General features: G+C 34.2%; 1 protein-coding gene across 4 annotated transcripts in view; it reads right to left on the reverse strand.

Moving 5' to 3' along the window:
* Positions 1 to 18025, reverse strand: part of VPS41 (VPS41, HOPS complex subunit) — a 166988-nt gene that overhangs the window by 97485 nt on the left and 51478 nt on the right. For 3 of the 4 annotated variants that reach the window (XM_011376692.2, XM_023521282.1, XM_011376693.2), the window contains exon 5: positions 2300 to 2374. In XM_011376692.2, coding sequence (XP_011374994.1) covers positions 2300 to 2374 — 75 coding nt within the window. Of the gene's footprint in view, positions 1 to 2299; positions 2375 to 12946; positions 12952 to 18025 lie in introns of those variants that run through there. The other variant, XM_011376694.1, reaches the window with a different exon arrangement.

An 18025-nucleotide genomic window follows, 5' to 3' on the forward strand; every position in this document is an offset into this window, starting at 1 on the left:
ATTTATTATCGTCGTTGTTGTTATTGTTATTAGTCTGAGCTCCAAGGCAGGACAAGAAAAAAATTAAAAAGGTTTTGAGAAAGAACAAAAGTATGCCCGCCTCAGACATGTCTACAAAAATAAATGTCAGACAAAAGGGAGCAACATCTCCAAAATTTTGAGAAAATATTTCAATACAGAACTCTATACTAAATAGATTCTAGTTTATGTATGAAGGCAATCTATGTAAGAGATCAGAAAATAAACAATATATGTCCTTATCAGAAAGTTACTTAAAACTGTATGCCAGTAAACTGAAACTACACACACACACACTCTTGCTCTCTCTCACACATATAAGTATATTTCAAAACTTAGAACTCAAGCACAGAGAAGCCATGAAATAAAAAGACAGAATGAGCAGCAGCTAAATAAACAGAAAATTTTAAACTGTTAGAATTATAACTTTAAAACTGAATATAGATATCAAAGGTTATCCTTGAAAAAGAACATAATTATTTATCTAGAAGTCTTAATACACCAAGGAAAAATAATAACAAGAGCCATTTAAAGACACATTTGATCTAGATATCTGGAATTTATCTTCAGAATAATCTTTATTTTATCATCACTAATCACTTTACTAGATCTCCCTATACTAGCTACTCAATTTTTATAATACTAGCCCATGGTTAAGAGCTAGCTAACATAAAAATGTACATTGAAGTACTTATTTTCAATTCTATCAATGCTAATAAATGACAAAAGCATTTTAAAAAATGTTATCATGGGTCTATACCAAAATACAGCAGTTATAAATATTACTAAACTAGGAAAACAGGTTTGCCAAGAAGTGTACCAGATGTCTGAGTCATCTCATTATCCACTAGATATAATAGTTAAAATATCCCACTCTGCCACATCAAATAATAATTCTTCAATATTTAAAGTGCTGAAAATTCCTAGATGAAGTATCTTCATAAAAATTCTTTTCTAATTCAAAAAATGACTATTCTTTCAACAAATTAGTTCAATTTAATTGGTTATAAGCCCAGAAGGAATCCTTCATCATTAAGAAAACAAAATGAAAATGATCTTTCTTACAAATACGTGAATACAAAAATTTTTCAATAGTTTGAATAATTCTTCTCACTTTCTGCACATACCAACTCCTCCCTCAATCTCTCTTTGACAGTCTGGTTCATCTCAGAATTTCAGAAGGTACTATAAAATTTGACAGTGCTTTTTGAAAAGCACAAGTGTTCCAATTACTATTTCAAAAGACTTTAAGAAACATTAGGCTGAGATATATAAAATCACTTTTGTATGTCAAGAAGATTTCATTTTTCTTTTAACGGATTAAATGAGTATAAATCTTTTATACTGAGTACATTGTTTTTAATTTACTCATCCTAATGGCTCATTGAATTTAGATCACATAAAAACCTACAAATAATTAGATTAGGAAATCTATTCTCTATAGTCAGGAATAGGTAAGGTTCTGTAATGATTCTTAATGCACTCTCTTCATAAACTATTATTTTAGAGAAGTAGCTTAAATACACTGTGCATTAGAATTTTATCACTGCAAACCAACATTAGAAAAGACTTCCACTGACTGAAAAACAAAAAAGACATTCTTATAAGTGGAAAATCAATCACCACAACCACTAAATGTCACAGCTCAACATCAGCAAGAAGAACTGATAATTGTTAGTTATACACTGCACAAATGATGTATGTCCTCGGTCGAGGAAGTGGGTGCCAGGTTTTTAGAAAACTGTACATATATTGATTTTACATTTATTTAATGTGGCCATTGTAAGACACTTTATTCTTCTGATAAACTATGATTGCTTATCAAAAGATTCTATAATTCAAGAGAAACATTCATAACATGTGAAAATGAAAACCACCGGCCCATAGAAATCATGCCCACAAAATCCAATTTTGTGGATTTATGGCAGAAAGGCATTAAACTACTGTCTTGCAGGAACTGCAGACTAGTCACTGAAGTATAAGTGGCATAGCAGTAATGATTAAGGTGACACGTTCTCCCTGACACAACTGCTAATCAGCTTAATACCAGTTACATAAATGACATTCTTGTAATTAATTTTCCTAAGGCACATTTGTGCAAAATATATTTTACTTTAATTATGAGCAATCGGAAGCAAGTCCAATATCCTCCCCTCCAACAAAAAAAAGGCAAGTTTCTCTTAACGCAGGTATACAGTAGGTAGAATGCTCTTCCAAGCACTTGGAGTTGGGGAACATCCCAGTCCTCAGTGAGAGAGCAGAGCTTTCAACATCACCATACCTTGCCATCTTCTGAACACACGCCCATGTGTTCTCCACTTTCATCCAGGCTAATCTGATTTATCTTCACAGGACTCTATCAAAAACAAAAAAACAAAAATAAAAACATGTAAAAATTTAGGAAAATATATATCAGTAATCAAATGCCATGGCTCTTTGTAAAATTTAAAAGATATAAGTTGTCTATTAGCTTAGATGCATGAATCCAAGACATTTTCTGTTTTTGTAAATGAAAACGGTAAAATACAACTTTGTTCCCAGACATATATTATGCCCAGAAACCTAAAATTTTCACAATTATTTATTTCACATACTTCGAGTCCCTAAAACATTTTTCTTACATGTTATATACTTTTTATTTGTTCTGTTCTATTTACTCCACACTCTTAAAATTTTACTCAACCAAATCTATTAAAAGAACAAAACAAAAGCCAAAGAAAATTATGACGTAAAGAAAAGTTTAAGTTGTTTTAGGTTGATTCACCAGTCTATTTGTTCTTCTTTTATAAGTTACTAAATCAACTTTTATTTATACTTTACGCTTAGTACTTTCTGGGGGAAACCCATGGGATCTAGTTGATTTTAACTAACTTTGTTATCCCCCATTCTTTTGAGTAATCTCAAATTTAAAAATATGTGAAGATACAAATCAGCCTTTCTACTTTGGATGTATTTTTCCCAAGTGTAAATACACAACCATACTTTTAATATTTTTCACAGCTTTCTAGCTCTCCATGTAGCCAACTATTTACTTACTAAAATATTCATACAGGTAGATATTCTAATAGAAGTAAAAAAAATCAGTGAATGTTGACAACAGGAAAAAATGGCGAGCTTTTTTTCTTCTTAAATAACAGCAGTTTCCAATTATCTTATGCAAAGCATGATAGGAACAAACTAACCATGAAAAGTAAGCCTTCATCAATTACAACAGAGCTTCGAATTAGTTTTTTTTTAAATATCTAACCTTAAAATAGTTTGGTTTGTTGATAAGTGAAAATACACAAAATTGAATGTTGGATCCTTCTTCAATGGAAAATGTTTCAGAGCCAGTAGGTGAAGGGAGGGCCGACCAAGACTCCCAGCCCTCAGAAAGGCCACCTATGGACTGACTGAGGCTGCTTAGAGAGATTCCCGTGGTCCAGACTGAGACAACTGGCCACAGAATCCTTTTCCATCTTGATCCCTAAATCATCACACAAGCTATCTCATTAAAAGTTCCTAGGATGTTAGACGAGGAAAGGAGCTTAAAAAGCAACTTGACCCATTTTACAGGAGAATAAACTGAAGCCCAAGGACAAGGATCACAACAGAGAAAGAAAAGAGCCAGAGCTCCAATCTGAGCACTGTGAAGAGAAATCCTGCAAAGGGAATAGTGTGATGGACAGCGAGGAGACGCAAAGCAAAGCAAAAGCAAAGCAAAAGCTGAATGGGAAAGCACTGGCACCAGCATGTCTGGACTTTTGGCTGAGAAGTCCAAATATTCAGCTTCTACAGTCATCTTTGGATAAACACTTTCCTCTTTGAATATCTTCTGTTAACAGATCTTTTGTTCACCAAACAACATTTTAATACCATTTTACTCTTGTCAAATACAAATCCCACATACCCTTGACTGTTATAATTGACATTTGATTATAATGTACTCAAATTATAATTTAATAGGTACATGGAGCCTGATCAATGTCAAGGTCTCCTGTCTGGTCCAGTATAGTACTTATCCACATGTGACTATTTATATAGAAAATTATATTAGTTAAAACTAAACTAAATCAAGAATTCTGTTTCTCATTTACACCAATACATGCCAAGTGCTCAACAACCACATGTGACCAACTAAACAGTATTAGAAAGCACACAATATAGAAGGTTTTTACCACTGCAGAAAGTTCTACTGGACAGTGCAGTTCCAGGCCTACGAAACTGAGTCCCGATGCTGAATGTAATCCTTTACAAGGCCCTTCTTCACTGCACATAAAAAGTATATTTTCTTCTCACATACACATCAAAATTTATGTAATTACAAAATCCGGCTCTTGGACTTGTACTTAAAAGGCTCACTGCCTGTGCTAACACTCTCTGAATCACACTGTGTGATTTCCAAAGACACAGCAGACACATCAAGTTGATCCTCACAGCCTCAGGGGAAAGCAGTCAGCACAAGATGGTTTATCTCCACATCACAGAGAGGAAAATGAGGCCTGAAGAGTTTATGCGAGCTGTCTAGAACCACAGTGACTACTACTCAGTGCCCAGGCCACATGGTGTTTATTCTATGTAGAATAAACCAAACTTTTCATTACAATGTTTCTTCCTGAGTAGAATCTGTTTGTACCACAGCTTAAGTAATATGGGGGGCGGGGGGGGGGGACGGGGGCGGGGAGCGGAATCACACCTACAGATATGAAAATTCTCTTTCCCTTACTTCTCTGTTACAGTAGAGGTTTTTTTACAGTTTTTTCTGCCAAAGATCAATATTCATTGTTTTATTTCCCTGACTACTGATAAAGTTAAGTATTTTTCTTAAGTCTGTTGGCCAACTAATTTGCTCTTCTGCAAACCTCTTGTCACATATCTTTCTCATTTTTCTATTAAAATGCCAATTTTTTTTTCTTTTTAGGGTATGAAGTCTTGATACAATTCCTCACTCAGAAATTGTATATGTGGTCTCCTATATTTCTTTGCAAGATGGTTGTTGCTTAATTTCTAACATTTAAGTCTTTTATACTTTCAGGATTCATTTTATTATCTTCCAAACGAATATCCAGTTGGGCTAGCTCTATTTATTAAATAATCCACCCTTCTCATTCTAAGGAGAACTATATGACCATATAATAAATGTTTATATACACTGAAATAATCTTCTGGGTTTTCAACTGTGGTCTCTTTGTCCATCGCTTATCAATTTGACATTGATCTAATTATACAGCACGTTCTGATATTCTCTCATGAAAAGGCCCTTCTTGACGTCTTCCTCATCTCTGTTAAGTACTAGTACATTTTAGCTCAGGCCAAAAAACCGTGAAGCCATTCTGACTCTGGCCTTTCTTTTATACATTATATGTATCTGTTAGCAATTCCGATCATCTCTTCAAATAAAATTTATCTAGACTTTGACCACTTTTCTTCAGCCCTATAGCTGCCATCCAGGTCCAAGATATCATCATTCTTCTATGAGTTATCATAATGGTCTTCTAACTAGTGGACCTACTTCTGCCCTAACTCTCCAAGAAGTCTATTCTCAACAAACCAGCAGAGTCATATTGTTAACAGGTTGATCACATGATGTCACACACCTCTGCTTAAAACTCTCCAATGGCCTCCCATCTCAGGATAAAACCCAAAGTTTTTACTATGACCTGACAGTCTTAAATGATCTCACTACAGCCCTCTGTCCAACTTCTGACCTCATCTACTCCTCTGCCCTGTCCTCTCTCCTCCAGCCATGACAGCCTTCCTGCTGTTTCTCCTACCTTAGAACCTTTGCATTTGTTTGATGGAGAATGGAATGCTTTTCTGCCAACTCTTCACTGGTAGACATTTTCTCAGTGACACTCTCTGGCTATCCAATCTAAGATTTCAACATTTCATGTAAAAATTTTATAACTCCTTCACTGCTTTTTTTTTTTTTCTCCTTAGTACTTACCACCATCTATCTTATGTATTTTACTTATTTTTATATTTTACTTATGGTTTTATCTACTTATGTAAATAACTATTATTTACTATTTATGTATTTTACTTATCTTCACTGTCAAACTCACTTATTAGAATATTAACTTCATGAGAAATAGTTCAAAAAATAAAATATTCCAATCATACACAAATTCTTCAGAGAACAGAATAAAAAGGAAATGTCCCTAACTCATTTTACCAGGCCGGCACAACAAGGATGTTATGAGAAAAAAAAAAAAGTACAAGTATATCTCACTCATGCATAGAAATGGAAAAATCATTTATTTTTATTTCTTGACTCAAAAGAAGTGCTAGAAATGTTTCAAAATTTTCCCACTACAATTGTAATTTTGTCTATTTCTCTGTGATGTCAAATAAACTTTGGTCTGGTATTAAGTGCCCTATAATTTGGCACATAAAGAGTATAACTAATATTTTTTCCCTTTAACTTTTGTTATCAACATAATATACCTTCTGCTAGGTAATGCTCTTTGCCTTAAACTCTACTTTTTCTCACATTTTTACTGCCAACTTGCTTAATTTTTGTTTGGCTTTTTATAGTGTATTTTTACTCACATCTTTATTTTTCACTTCCATCATCTTGTGGAATATATGTCCTTCAAAGCTGAGGCAATTCTTCTTTTAGTAACAGAATATCTGGCCTGCTTAGTTTTATCTTAGTTGCTACACTATTTTATACTTTTTTAGAGTTATATTTTCCCATTTATTATTTTTTAATTAAAAATTATTGGAGAGACATTAATAAAATCAAATAAGTTCAAGTGTAAAACTCAACAGTATGTCATATATATATATATATATATATTGCATTATGTTTTCACCACCCAAGGTCAGATTTCCTTCCATCACCAAATATTTGACCCATTATTATTCTTTCGCTGTATTACTCAAATTGTTTTATCTATCTAGGAAGATTTAGATGTGTTCATTCTATCTTTATCCTATTAGTGATTATCTTCAAATTATTATGTTGTATTATGTCTCCCCAAAATCAACACAATTGCATTAACTGACTCATATAAAAGATGAAGTATTCATCACATATTCATTTACTACCTCCTTCCTCTACGTATTTTAAATTAATAGTACAAATATTTTATATTTCTTGGGTCACTTCGATTGAAAAGAAAAGTTACTTAATACATCAGTAAAACCTGCAATCCTAAACTTCTAAGTTCTAAGCATGAATCCAAAGGAAGAGACTGTTTCACTACTGGGGTGTCCATAATTTTAAAACTGATTCACATAAGGTTATATTAAATTGGTGATATTTATTACTTGTCATGTACATGTACATTACAAACAACTTTGCAGCTTATTGTACATTTTAAAATTTTCTTTAGTTTCTAAAGAAATTTGATATTTTTTTACTCACAAGTAAACAGTCAACTTACAAAAGAAATAGTACAAATTATAGGTAAACAAGAACAAGAGTCAACCTCGGTAATAACAAATACATAAAAACTAAAAAAAAGGAGATATTTTGCCTATGGAATCAGAGAAGATTTTTTAAGTACCTACTTTTGACAAGGAAACAAAAACAGACACTCCTCTTACACTGCTGTTGGAATTCAAATTTGGAGAAAATTTCCAAAGGATCATTTGGCAACATGTATCAAAATTCTTTAATATTTGCATTCTCTATTATACCTAAGGAGGAGTAAGAGGATTATTTTACAAAGATATTTTTCTAAGCAGGTTCTTTTTATAAGACACTGAGAAATGGAAATTATGTAAATTTCTAAAAAAAAATCAAGGAATCTAAATGACAAAAATTAAAAACATAAACAAAAAACAATTTTTTTTTTTTAAGTGCTATGTAGGAAAGAATCCGGCCCTGCGCAAAAAGAGGTCTGGCCTTTGCCTTTGGCGTCCGCGAGATAATCTGTCACACCAGCATATGTGATAGGGAAGTCTTTATTAAAGGCAGAGGCCTGTCACACCTGATAGTCTAAAGGTTAAGGGCTAGCCCTGTCAGAAGGACCAAGACTGTGATTTAGGGCAGGGTCTTTAGAACTCAGGCTATCAGTCAACCTGGAAGATGAGATCAACCATGTGAACAACCTAACAACCAATCATATCTACATAAGAGAGCCCCAATAAAAACACTGAACACCAAAGTGAGCTTCCCTGGCTGGCACCCATTTATGCCAGGAGGGTAAATGTCCTGAGTACAAAGGAAGAGTCACTTTTAGAACCATCCCAGGCTCTCTCTGCCCTATGTGTCTCTTCCTTTGTTTGATTTTTTGACCTGTATCCTTTCCCTGCAAATAAACAATAATAGCTTTCAGTGAGTTCTGTGAGTCCTTTAGCAAATCATCAAACATGAGGGTAGATTTGGGAACTCCCAGAACTTGGGGTTGATGTCAGAAGTCTTCAGTAGGCTCAACAGTCTAGAGGACTGCGCGCCCAAATCTCACAATCTGGCTAGCTCTGGGTAAGTACAACCCAATGTTTATAAACACTACTATATTTACAGGTATTTATATATAAGTGACTGGAAGTATGCACTCCAAAATATCAGTATTGGTTATATCTGGATACTGATATTATTGTTTCAGTGGTCCCTTTTTACGTTTTGCTAATTTTCTACAACAAATATTTACTGTTTGTAATCAAAAGATAAATAGTTTAAAAATGATTATGTAGCAAATTCATCAATCTAAAAGTAAAAAAAATACCAAAATTAATCTTGATCGCCAAAGCCATCATTCTGGGAACCTGCAGGATATATTTTTATCTTGAGGGATAATCAAGAATCATCACTATGCATATCAATTTCTATAATAGTTCCATAACATTTAATGAAAAACAAATAACAAGATTCAATATTACAGCTGTCAAATGGTACAAAATCATTCCTCTCAGAAATAGGAACAAATGCCTTATGTATGTATGTATGTATGTATGTATATATATGTCCTTTCTATATACCAAAAATAAACAATAACAGCAATAAGAAAAAAAAAACAGGAAAAACAGAAAAGGGACAAGAAAGAAACTGAAGTGAAAGATTCTGTTATTCTTCAATACTGATTTTTCCAATGGCTTGTTTTATACATATAATTTAGGGGGTTGTTTTATACATATAATTTAGGGGGTTTGCAAAGATAGGATACTGGAGTACATGTAGATAAGGGTAAGGGGCCAAAGAAAAAAAGACCAGAGAAAAAATGGTCTCAGCTGTATTTTCCATTAGCTACAATTTTATTCCTAATGGAGATATGTTTGGAATTCTGGACAATATAAGTGAGTTTGTTCAAAAATCAATAATGTCAAGCTGACACTATAGAACATACAAAAATGTTTCCTTAATGGAACAAAAAAAAAGCCCAAGAAAGTGGAGAGCGTGAGGACCAGCACATCTAAATCTAAGTCCACTACAGGTGGTCTCAAGTTCTTAAATTTAAAGAAAAGACAAAATCACCAACATGTACACCTCATGTGATAATCAATTAACTAATGTAAAATGCTTGAAATAAATATACTTAGTATGGATTATGTCAGCTCTTCAATTAGGAATAAATTCACGGTCATTTCAAAAGCTGCTTTTAATGGTGTTCTTTGTGGCAACTTCTTTCCCCTGACACTTTCCATCATCCCACCTTAAGCTATCGGTCTCTCAACAGTGAACCTAAGAAATCAATCTGCTAATGTATAATTTGTAAGGCTCCTCTGACTAACAAATGGATAATTGATTCCTTCACAAATGTTGCATCCCCATGGACACAGGGCGGAATGAATAAGAAACAGAAGATGGAATTTCATTTCCTTCCCTCAGAGATCCACTAGTTAGGCAATCTCAACACTCATACGGCTGCCTATGCAGCTTCATGCTTTCTAATCACAGTTTGCAAGCAAGGTGCACTTACATTACATGTGTGAAAAGCAAACGTCTGTTCTTTCATACTTGGGAAAAGCTCATTTTACTCTCCCCTGATGATACCCCCCGAGGTAAGCAAGACCTGCATCTGGATTTAAGAAGCCTCTGAAAAATACACCTAATTGTGGATTTTTTACAAATCTACAAAACAAAATAAAACAAAACAAACATTTATTATTTCACTGACTTATTCCATAGCCAGAACAGCCTAACATTTAACTATAAATTCTCAAATCTTCTCAGTTGATCTGAGATTTCACCTCTAGGTTCATATTAAATCCTTTATATCAAGATGGGGAATAAATTTATCAACAGGCAATCCTGAAGTTAGAGAACTTTTGTGAAGCTTTCTTGAAAGTCTCAAAATACAGATTTAGTAAAAGCAGAAGAGAACTGGTTCCAGACAGTTCCCCTGGAGATCCACTCAGTGTCTCTGCAGACTCATATCCCTGTCACTCCGGTACACCATGGCAACTGGTTGCTGCCCACCCCTCCACTGCCAACTGCTCTCCCTAAAGCCACCAAAACTTCCTGGGGCCGAAGCAATGGAAACTCTTTCAGCCTTACTTTACTCAGCCACTATAACAACTGATCCTGCTGACCTCTGCTTCCTTCCAACTATCTCTTCCCTCAGCAGTTCTCCCCATTTTCTACTGTTGAACTTACCACATGGGCTATATAAACATTGTTGAATAAACTAATAAGGGCACTTTTTGTTACTTACAGTCCTGCAACAAAAGCTAAATTAACTCAATTCTTACCTTGCACATCAGCCCCAACCCCCCAAAAGGCTAAGAAAACATGAACACATTAAAAACAACAACTAAATCTCAAGTGAACAAGCATAACAAACACTAAAGAAATTTAAAAAAAAAAAAAAATCCTAACAAGCAATATTAAATTCCAGATACATAAAAAATGTTAAATTAAATGAAGGTTAAAAAATCTGCAACAATAACAAAAGGTAGAAAATAATTTTAAAATATACCACAAAAAACTGGTTCAGAATTAAAACAAAATAATGCAAAAGTTAACACAAAATTTAAAAGGATGGAGACAAAAACGGGCTGAAAATTTCAGTTACCATCAATAAATACAAATATCATATTAATTACCAGGAAGTTAGGTTGCTGGCTTTCATTTGAAAGTGAAAATACATGACGACTTTCATAAACAGTAAAGCTATTTAATATTCTCACACCAGGGACAGATAATGAAGATCCACTCCTCTGGGAAGGCTCCTAACTTCCTTTGCTGAATGGGATACCTTTTTCTTCTTTGTTCCGACATCACATTCTATCAGAGTACACCTGTTTCATAACAATAACCCACTCTATATCTGCCTCTGGAACCTAACTTGAGCTCCTAGAGAGGAGAAATCTACTTTAAACCCAGCAGCTGGCACAGAAGAGCTCAATGAAGCTGTTGAAAGAATGAGAACCCCCAGTCTTTCGAGTCTGAGACTCTGAACCGGAAAATAGGTTAAACAAACAAATAAATAAACAAATAAATAAATGCAAGCTCTGTAAGAAGACAATTAATAGCAGAATACATAAAAACAGAAAGAGAATTTTATTAACAAGTTATTTTCCTAAAAATGAGAAAAGCTTTAAAGAATGGTAAAGCTTCTAAATACATTCAACAGAGTTAACTTCTAACATACTCCTGCTCTTTTGGGAGCCAAAGTTTTCAATACTCAGTATTAGGCTTGAATACCTGAAGAAGAGCTGGCGATCTATATATGGCAAACATATTCCCATGATACTATGATTCATAGTTTAAATGAAAATTCAAGAACTGTGTCTTCTTGTGAGGTTTTAAAGATGATCCTACATTTCTAAGATTTAATAGCTACATTAATTTGAGGTTCTTGAAGTGATAATCCATACAGCTTTTAACAGAAAGAAGCTGCTGTTTCTCAGGTGGAAGAAAAATGTTTTATCATTCCCACTTGAGAAATATTTAAGAAAATTAAAAAGCTGCAAAGTCATTTACGTTCCACTCTAAATAAACAGAATGAGTAGTAGTGAAATGTGGCATAAGCTGCATATAGGTTACATTTAAAATTCTATATGATAATGTGGCTAAAATATACTTTAGTCATCATCTATTATAAATTTATGCTTTCAAAAGTACATCTCTTTTCACAGAAATATAAAAATATTTCCTAAAATTCACATGGAACCATAAAAGCAATCTTCAGAGAAAAAACTGAAGGTATCGGCTTTTTAAACTATATTACATCCTTTATATCAAATTATATTACATATAATTTTAAACTATATTACAAAATTACAGTAATCAAAATAGGATGGTACTAACATAAAAACGGACACACAAACCAATGAAACGAATGAAGAGTCCAGAAATAAATCCACGCATACATGGTCAAACAGTATTTGACAAGGGAACTAAAAATATTCAAGGTGGAAAGGATAGTGTCCTCAATAAATGGTGGGAAATTTGGATATTCACATATGAAATAATGAAATTGGGCTCCTACCTTACACCACTCACAAGAATTAACTCAAAATGGATCTAAAGATCTTAAAGGTAAAGACTTTAAGGTAAGATGCGAATCTATAAAATACCTAGAAGAATACACAGGGGAAAAGCTCCTTGACACTGATCTTAGCAATGATTTTTTTTGATATAGCATCAAAAGCACAAGAATAAAACCAAAAACAAACAAAACAAAACCCTATCAACAAAATCAAAAGGCAGGCTAAAGAACAGAAGAAAATATTTTCAAACCATGTATCTGATAAAAGGTTAATATCCAGAATATATATGAAATTCATAACAACTCAATATAGTTGTCCCTCAATATTCATGGGGGTTTGGTTCCAGGACCCTCACAGATACCAAGTCTCTTATATAAAATTGCATAGTATTTGCATATAACCTAAAGACATCCTCCTGCATACTTTAAATAAGCTCTAGATTACTTATAAGACCTAATACAATGTAAATGCAATGTAAATAGTTGTTATAATGTATTGTTTAGGGAATAACAACAAGAAAAAATCTGTACATGTTCAGTACAAACACAACCATTGTAAATTTAACTACATAAAACATGTCAGCAACAACACAACATTTTTTTCCTGAATATTTTCAATCTGTGGTTGGTTGAATTCATAGATATGAAACCTACAGATATAGAGTTCAGACTGCAGCAAGAAAACAATCTGATTTTAAAAAATGGGCAGAGGACTTGAATAGACAATTCTCCAAAGAAGACATACAAGTGGTCAAAAAGTATATGAAAAAGTACTCAACGTCACTAGTCATAAGAAATGCAAATCAAAACTACAGTGAGCTTCACCTCATACTTGTTAAAATGGCTTTAATCAAAAAGAGGTAAATGTTGGAGAAAATGTGGAGAAAAGGGAACCCTGGAGCACTGTTGGTGGGAATGTAAATTGGTACAGTCCGCTACAGAAAACAGATCAAGGATTCCCCAAAAAATTAAAAAGAAAACTACCATATGATGCAGCAATCTCTTTTCTGGGTATATATATCCAAAGGAAATGAAATCAAGATTTCGAAGAGATATCTGCACTCCCATATTCACTGCAACATTATTCACAATAACCAAGACGTGGAAACAACCTAAGTGCCCATTGACGAATGGTATAGAAAATGTGGTGTGTACGTGTGGAATATTATCTAGCCACAAAAAAAGAAGGAAATCCTGCCATTAATGACAACATAAATGGACCTTGACAGTATTACACTAAGTGAAATAAATCAGATAGAGAAAGAAATACTGTATGATCTCACTTCTATATTTAATCTAAAAATACCCAACTCGTAGAAACAGTGAAATGGTGGCAGCAAGGGTTTGGAGGTGGGTAAATGGGGAGATGTTGGTCAAAGGGTACTAACTTTCAATTACATGATAAAGAAATTCAGGGGACTAGAGTGTAGAATGGTGACTATACTTTTAATACTGTATCGTATACGTGAAAGTTGGTATGAGGGTAGAGCTTTAACGTTCTCATTATAACAATAACAACATCAAAATGGTAAATATGTGAAGTGAAGAGTCTGTTAATCTTACTGCGGTAAAAATTTTGAAATATATACGTGTATCAAATCATTACACTACATATCTTAAACTTTCAACACATCTGTCAATTATATCTCAATAAAGTAAACATTCATAAACATTCATAACATTATCTGTCAATTATATCTCAATAAAGCTTGAAAAAATAAAATCATAAATTCTAAAAAAATACTAACCTATTTATAGAAGCAAAGTTGATTTCTAAGTGAAAAGTATCTGAGTAATTTATGTTAGTTAAAATATTGAGCATACCAATATTATGACTTTAATAACATGAAACAATTACACATCTGTTATTTGAGGTGATGTCTGTTATATTTCCAATATAACAGCTCAAAAATACTCCCCAAATATCACTACCCATTTAACTGCTGATGATTCTCTTTATAGTGATTTCAAACCAGGTGTAGTGCTTCAAGGAGCTTTATGGTTCATCATAGCTTTCCCTTGATGTTGCAAAATTAACATGAAGAAATACGAAATGATTAAGGTACAAAGTACACTACGTACATGTATCTCCAGAAAGCCTTAATAAATATTCTACAACTTTCACAAGAAAAATATAGTTTGGGGGAAAAAAATAAATTTAAGTATCTCTAATTAGCCATTTTAATTTCGATTCTAATGACCAAAAAATAAAATTACTCTATTGGAAAATAAATGTCTTTGATTTTAACTCTAACTAATATTTTGGAAATAATCTAAAAGAAATAAAAATCATTTGGAAATGAGAAGAATGGAAAGAACTTTTCAAGAAGAGTTACTTTGGAAAGAAAACAATTTTGTCCATTCATTGTGCCATCATTGTTTTAAGTTAACACCTGGGTTATAAATTTTCAACATTTATAAGCAAGCTTATTTATCACTCTCTGATAGTCATTACAACATTCGTAAGTACTTTTTTTTAACTTTTAAAAATATCTTCAACAAGATTTTTTAACCACCTCCCCTGTAAGAGCACTCTGGATGTGACTTAGATGTTGTAAACTTACAAGGACCATCTAACCCCTCGAACCCTAGACTGCTGTCTCTGCCTGGAGCCCCAGACCCACAGCCCCCGTGCACAGCTGACTGATGAAAGGCTCAGACATTCATCCCACTGCTGCGCCCTGCCAGGACGGCACTACCTCAGCAGAGGCAGGGGCACAGAACAGCCTTTCAGCCTGCAGAAGGCTTATTAGATAGATGTTCGTTTTCTAAATCCTAACAACCTTTAAAAGCACAGGGAGGATTTGGAAGGGATTGCCTCCTAAGAAGCTGGCATATTGCTGATTCCTAGAGCTGTTTTCCTTTTGTTAAACTTGATCTTCTGCCTGTGCCTGCCACATCTCCGCAGACAAAGGTAGGAGGCTGGCTTTTACGACGTGTACTCAAGACGGTTATTCACAATCTAAGTACAATTAAAACACGTTTAATAAAAGGCAAAACCAGGCTTCTGGTCCACATTTTCTCTTTTATTCACATGCCAGGCACTGTGCTGGATGCCACATATACATGGTGAATATGGTTAATGTTGCCCTAATGACGCTTGCAAATCACTGAAACAGTTTATTTTTAAGATGGTGATATTCCAGGGATTACAAACCTGCAGTTCTATATAGAAAAGAGAGATGGATGAATAGCAAATTGTAGTTGGAGCTCATTCTCCCCAGGGCTTTCAATGCCCATTTGCTTGAGAGTTCAGAGTGGGCATTTTGGAGACATATCCCTGTAATGCCTTGAACGGTTGGTTGTCTACAGTACTGAATTTGGCAGATGAGTGAGGAAAACTTCAATAGAACTTCTAAGTACATCAGCCTGAGCAACAGCATAAGAAGCCAGAAAAGTTTCTCTTCCTAGTACCTATTAGAATCGCCGAGCACTTGCCAGCTACTAGACACTGTGCTAGGTTGTGATGTCATTGTAAAACAATGTTTTACTAGAAAACCATTGTTAAAAGAATTTATGTTTGTTCCACACACAAATAATCTGAAAAGATAAACAATTAAGTTTTTGAAATGGTGAAATACAATGTGTGAAGTAGGATAAAAATTATTTCTTGTTAAACTGAGTCAGTATTTTCTTTGCTTATGCATGGATCCAACAAAAATACAAAAGAAGGAGTGATAGAAAAAGGAATGCAGAGTTACCAGAGAAAGCACAGTCACTGGAGCATTGCAAGGGAATAGTACAGAAAAAAAAACTGACTAATAAATGCCTTTAACAAAAGAGCAGCAACTAGTATTACCAAAAGCCCTACATAATACAAAAAAGGATTAAACAAAAAATGGACAAACAAGGTCTACCTTCAAGATGTTCTGTGTACACTTGGTAATACTTCTAATTTAGAATTTAACACATTATACTACAGATCATTGTTTACATGACTAGCTCCACAACTGATTCAACCTGAGAACAGCGGCTGTGTTTCATTATTCTTTATATTCCTTGTGCATTCTTATAGAATGTTTGCTGAGGGAATAAGAAGCAATCACTGAATAAATATTAAATACATATTCTGCACAGGGTCACAAGGAAGGTCTCACAAAGAAGGCAGGACACTGGGCATTTCCATAGGCAAAAGCCAGAAAGCACATTCCAACAAGAGCAAAAGGACGAAGTCTGTATACAGTGCAGACCACGATGTGGAGATGACTATCCCCGCCCCTCCGCCCCAGACGAGAAGCCCTGAGGGATGCAGAGAAGAGCTCTGTTTTATTCCACAGGCATCAAGGAGGCACTTGAGTGTTTTGAGTCAGGGGAGTAACAAAATCTCAGCACTCCTTTGGGAAGATTACTTGGGCAGCTATGTGAAGGATGGATTAGGAGAGACAAGAGATGGGGTGATCACTTGGGTTTCACTGCAATAACTCAGGTGAGATTCAATAAAGACCTGAACAAGGTGGGGTGGCAATATAAAAAAAATGAGTTAAAAAAAAGAACGAGATAAGAGAAGAATCTAGGAGATATACAGGGAATAATGGAGGCATATGATAGAGGATATAAATACCACAGAGAGAGAAGTAAACACTGAAGAGTAGAAGAGAATGGGGCCTTCTGGAGAGATGAAATTTATCAGGAGCCTAGAAAAGCCTAGTCTTTGAGGTTAGGCAAATATCTGCTTTTTCTTGGCTATAGTATTTAGACTAAAAAACAAAAACAAAGAAAACAATAACAACAACAACAACAACAACAAAACAAACCTTTAATTTATCTTACCCACTAGACCCCATTGATAAAGAAACAAGAACTTAAGAAAGATACATAGTCTAATTAAAAGGCAGGACCTTATTGAGAGCAGTTTAGTGCTGTCAGCCTAGGGAGCCAAGACTCAGCAGCGAAGGTACAATGCAGTCCTTTCTGTCCTTGTGGTAATTCACTACGAAGACGCTGCCATGCATCATACAACGCAACTTGTCTATCTCAAATAACGATTTAGCATAGAAATAAACACTGATCTTTTAATACCCAAATGAATTAGGATAAAAGGTGGACACAGTGAATAAGGTGGCCATGCTGCCAAGATTCCTAGCCTACTGAGTTCTAACACTACAATTCCAGAAAACAATTTTTTACCCTAGAGAACACTGCCCTACTAGAGTGCATAATAAATGTCTTCTATAAGAGTAAATACAACAGAAAGTATAAAACAAGAAAAGGAATAACAAACATATTACTATTCTTCAAAATCAAGTCTTAGAGGGCTACTCCTTAGACTGTCCAAGCCCTAAGCACCTGCTATGCCACACCTCTGAAGATAAATTCCATAAACAAAATCAGCTCAAGAAAGCCAAACATGGTGTCAAATCCACGTTTATGTGAACATCTAAGCAGAGCCCACAGATATCCATGCTAACTTTCTCAATAAGCAAGTTAACGATAAAGAAAAAAATCTGTCAGGAATAAAGACATTCTTACTTATTTTTTCTCACCTTTATTTTTAACTTAGTAATTGCAGCAGCAATGCTAATGCATTCTATTTATCTAAAAACATTTGATAAAGTAAAGCCTTTGTGTTTCCACAGTTGGAAAAAAAAATTCTTTTCTAGAAAGAACAATACAGATTCTTTAAATAACTGAGTCATTAATCAAAT

The sequence above is a fragment of the Pteropus vampyrus genome, unplaced genomic scaffold (assembly GCF_000151845.1).
Source record: "Pteropus vampyrus isolate Shadow unplaced genomic scaffold, Pvam_2.0 Scaffold302, whole genome shotgun sequence".
Lineage (NCBI taxonomy): Eukaryota > Metazoa > Chordata > Mammalia > Chiroptera > Pteropodidae > Pteropus > Pteropus vampyrus.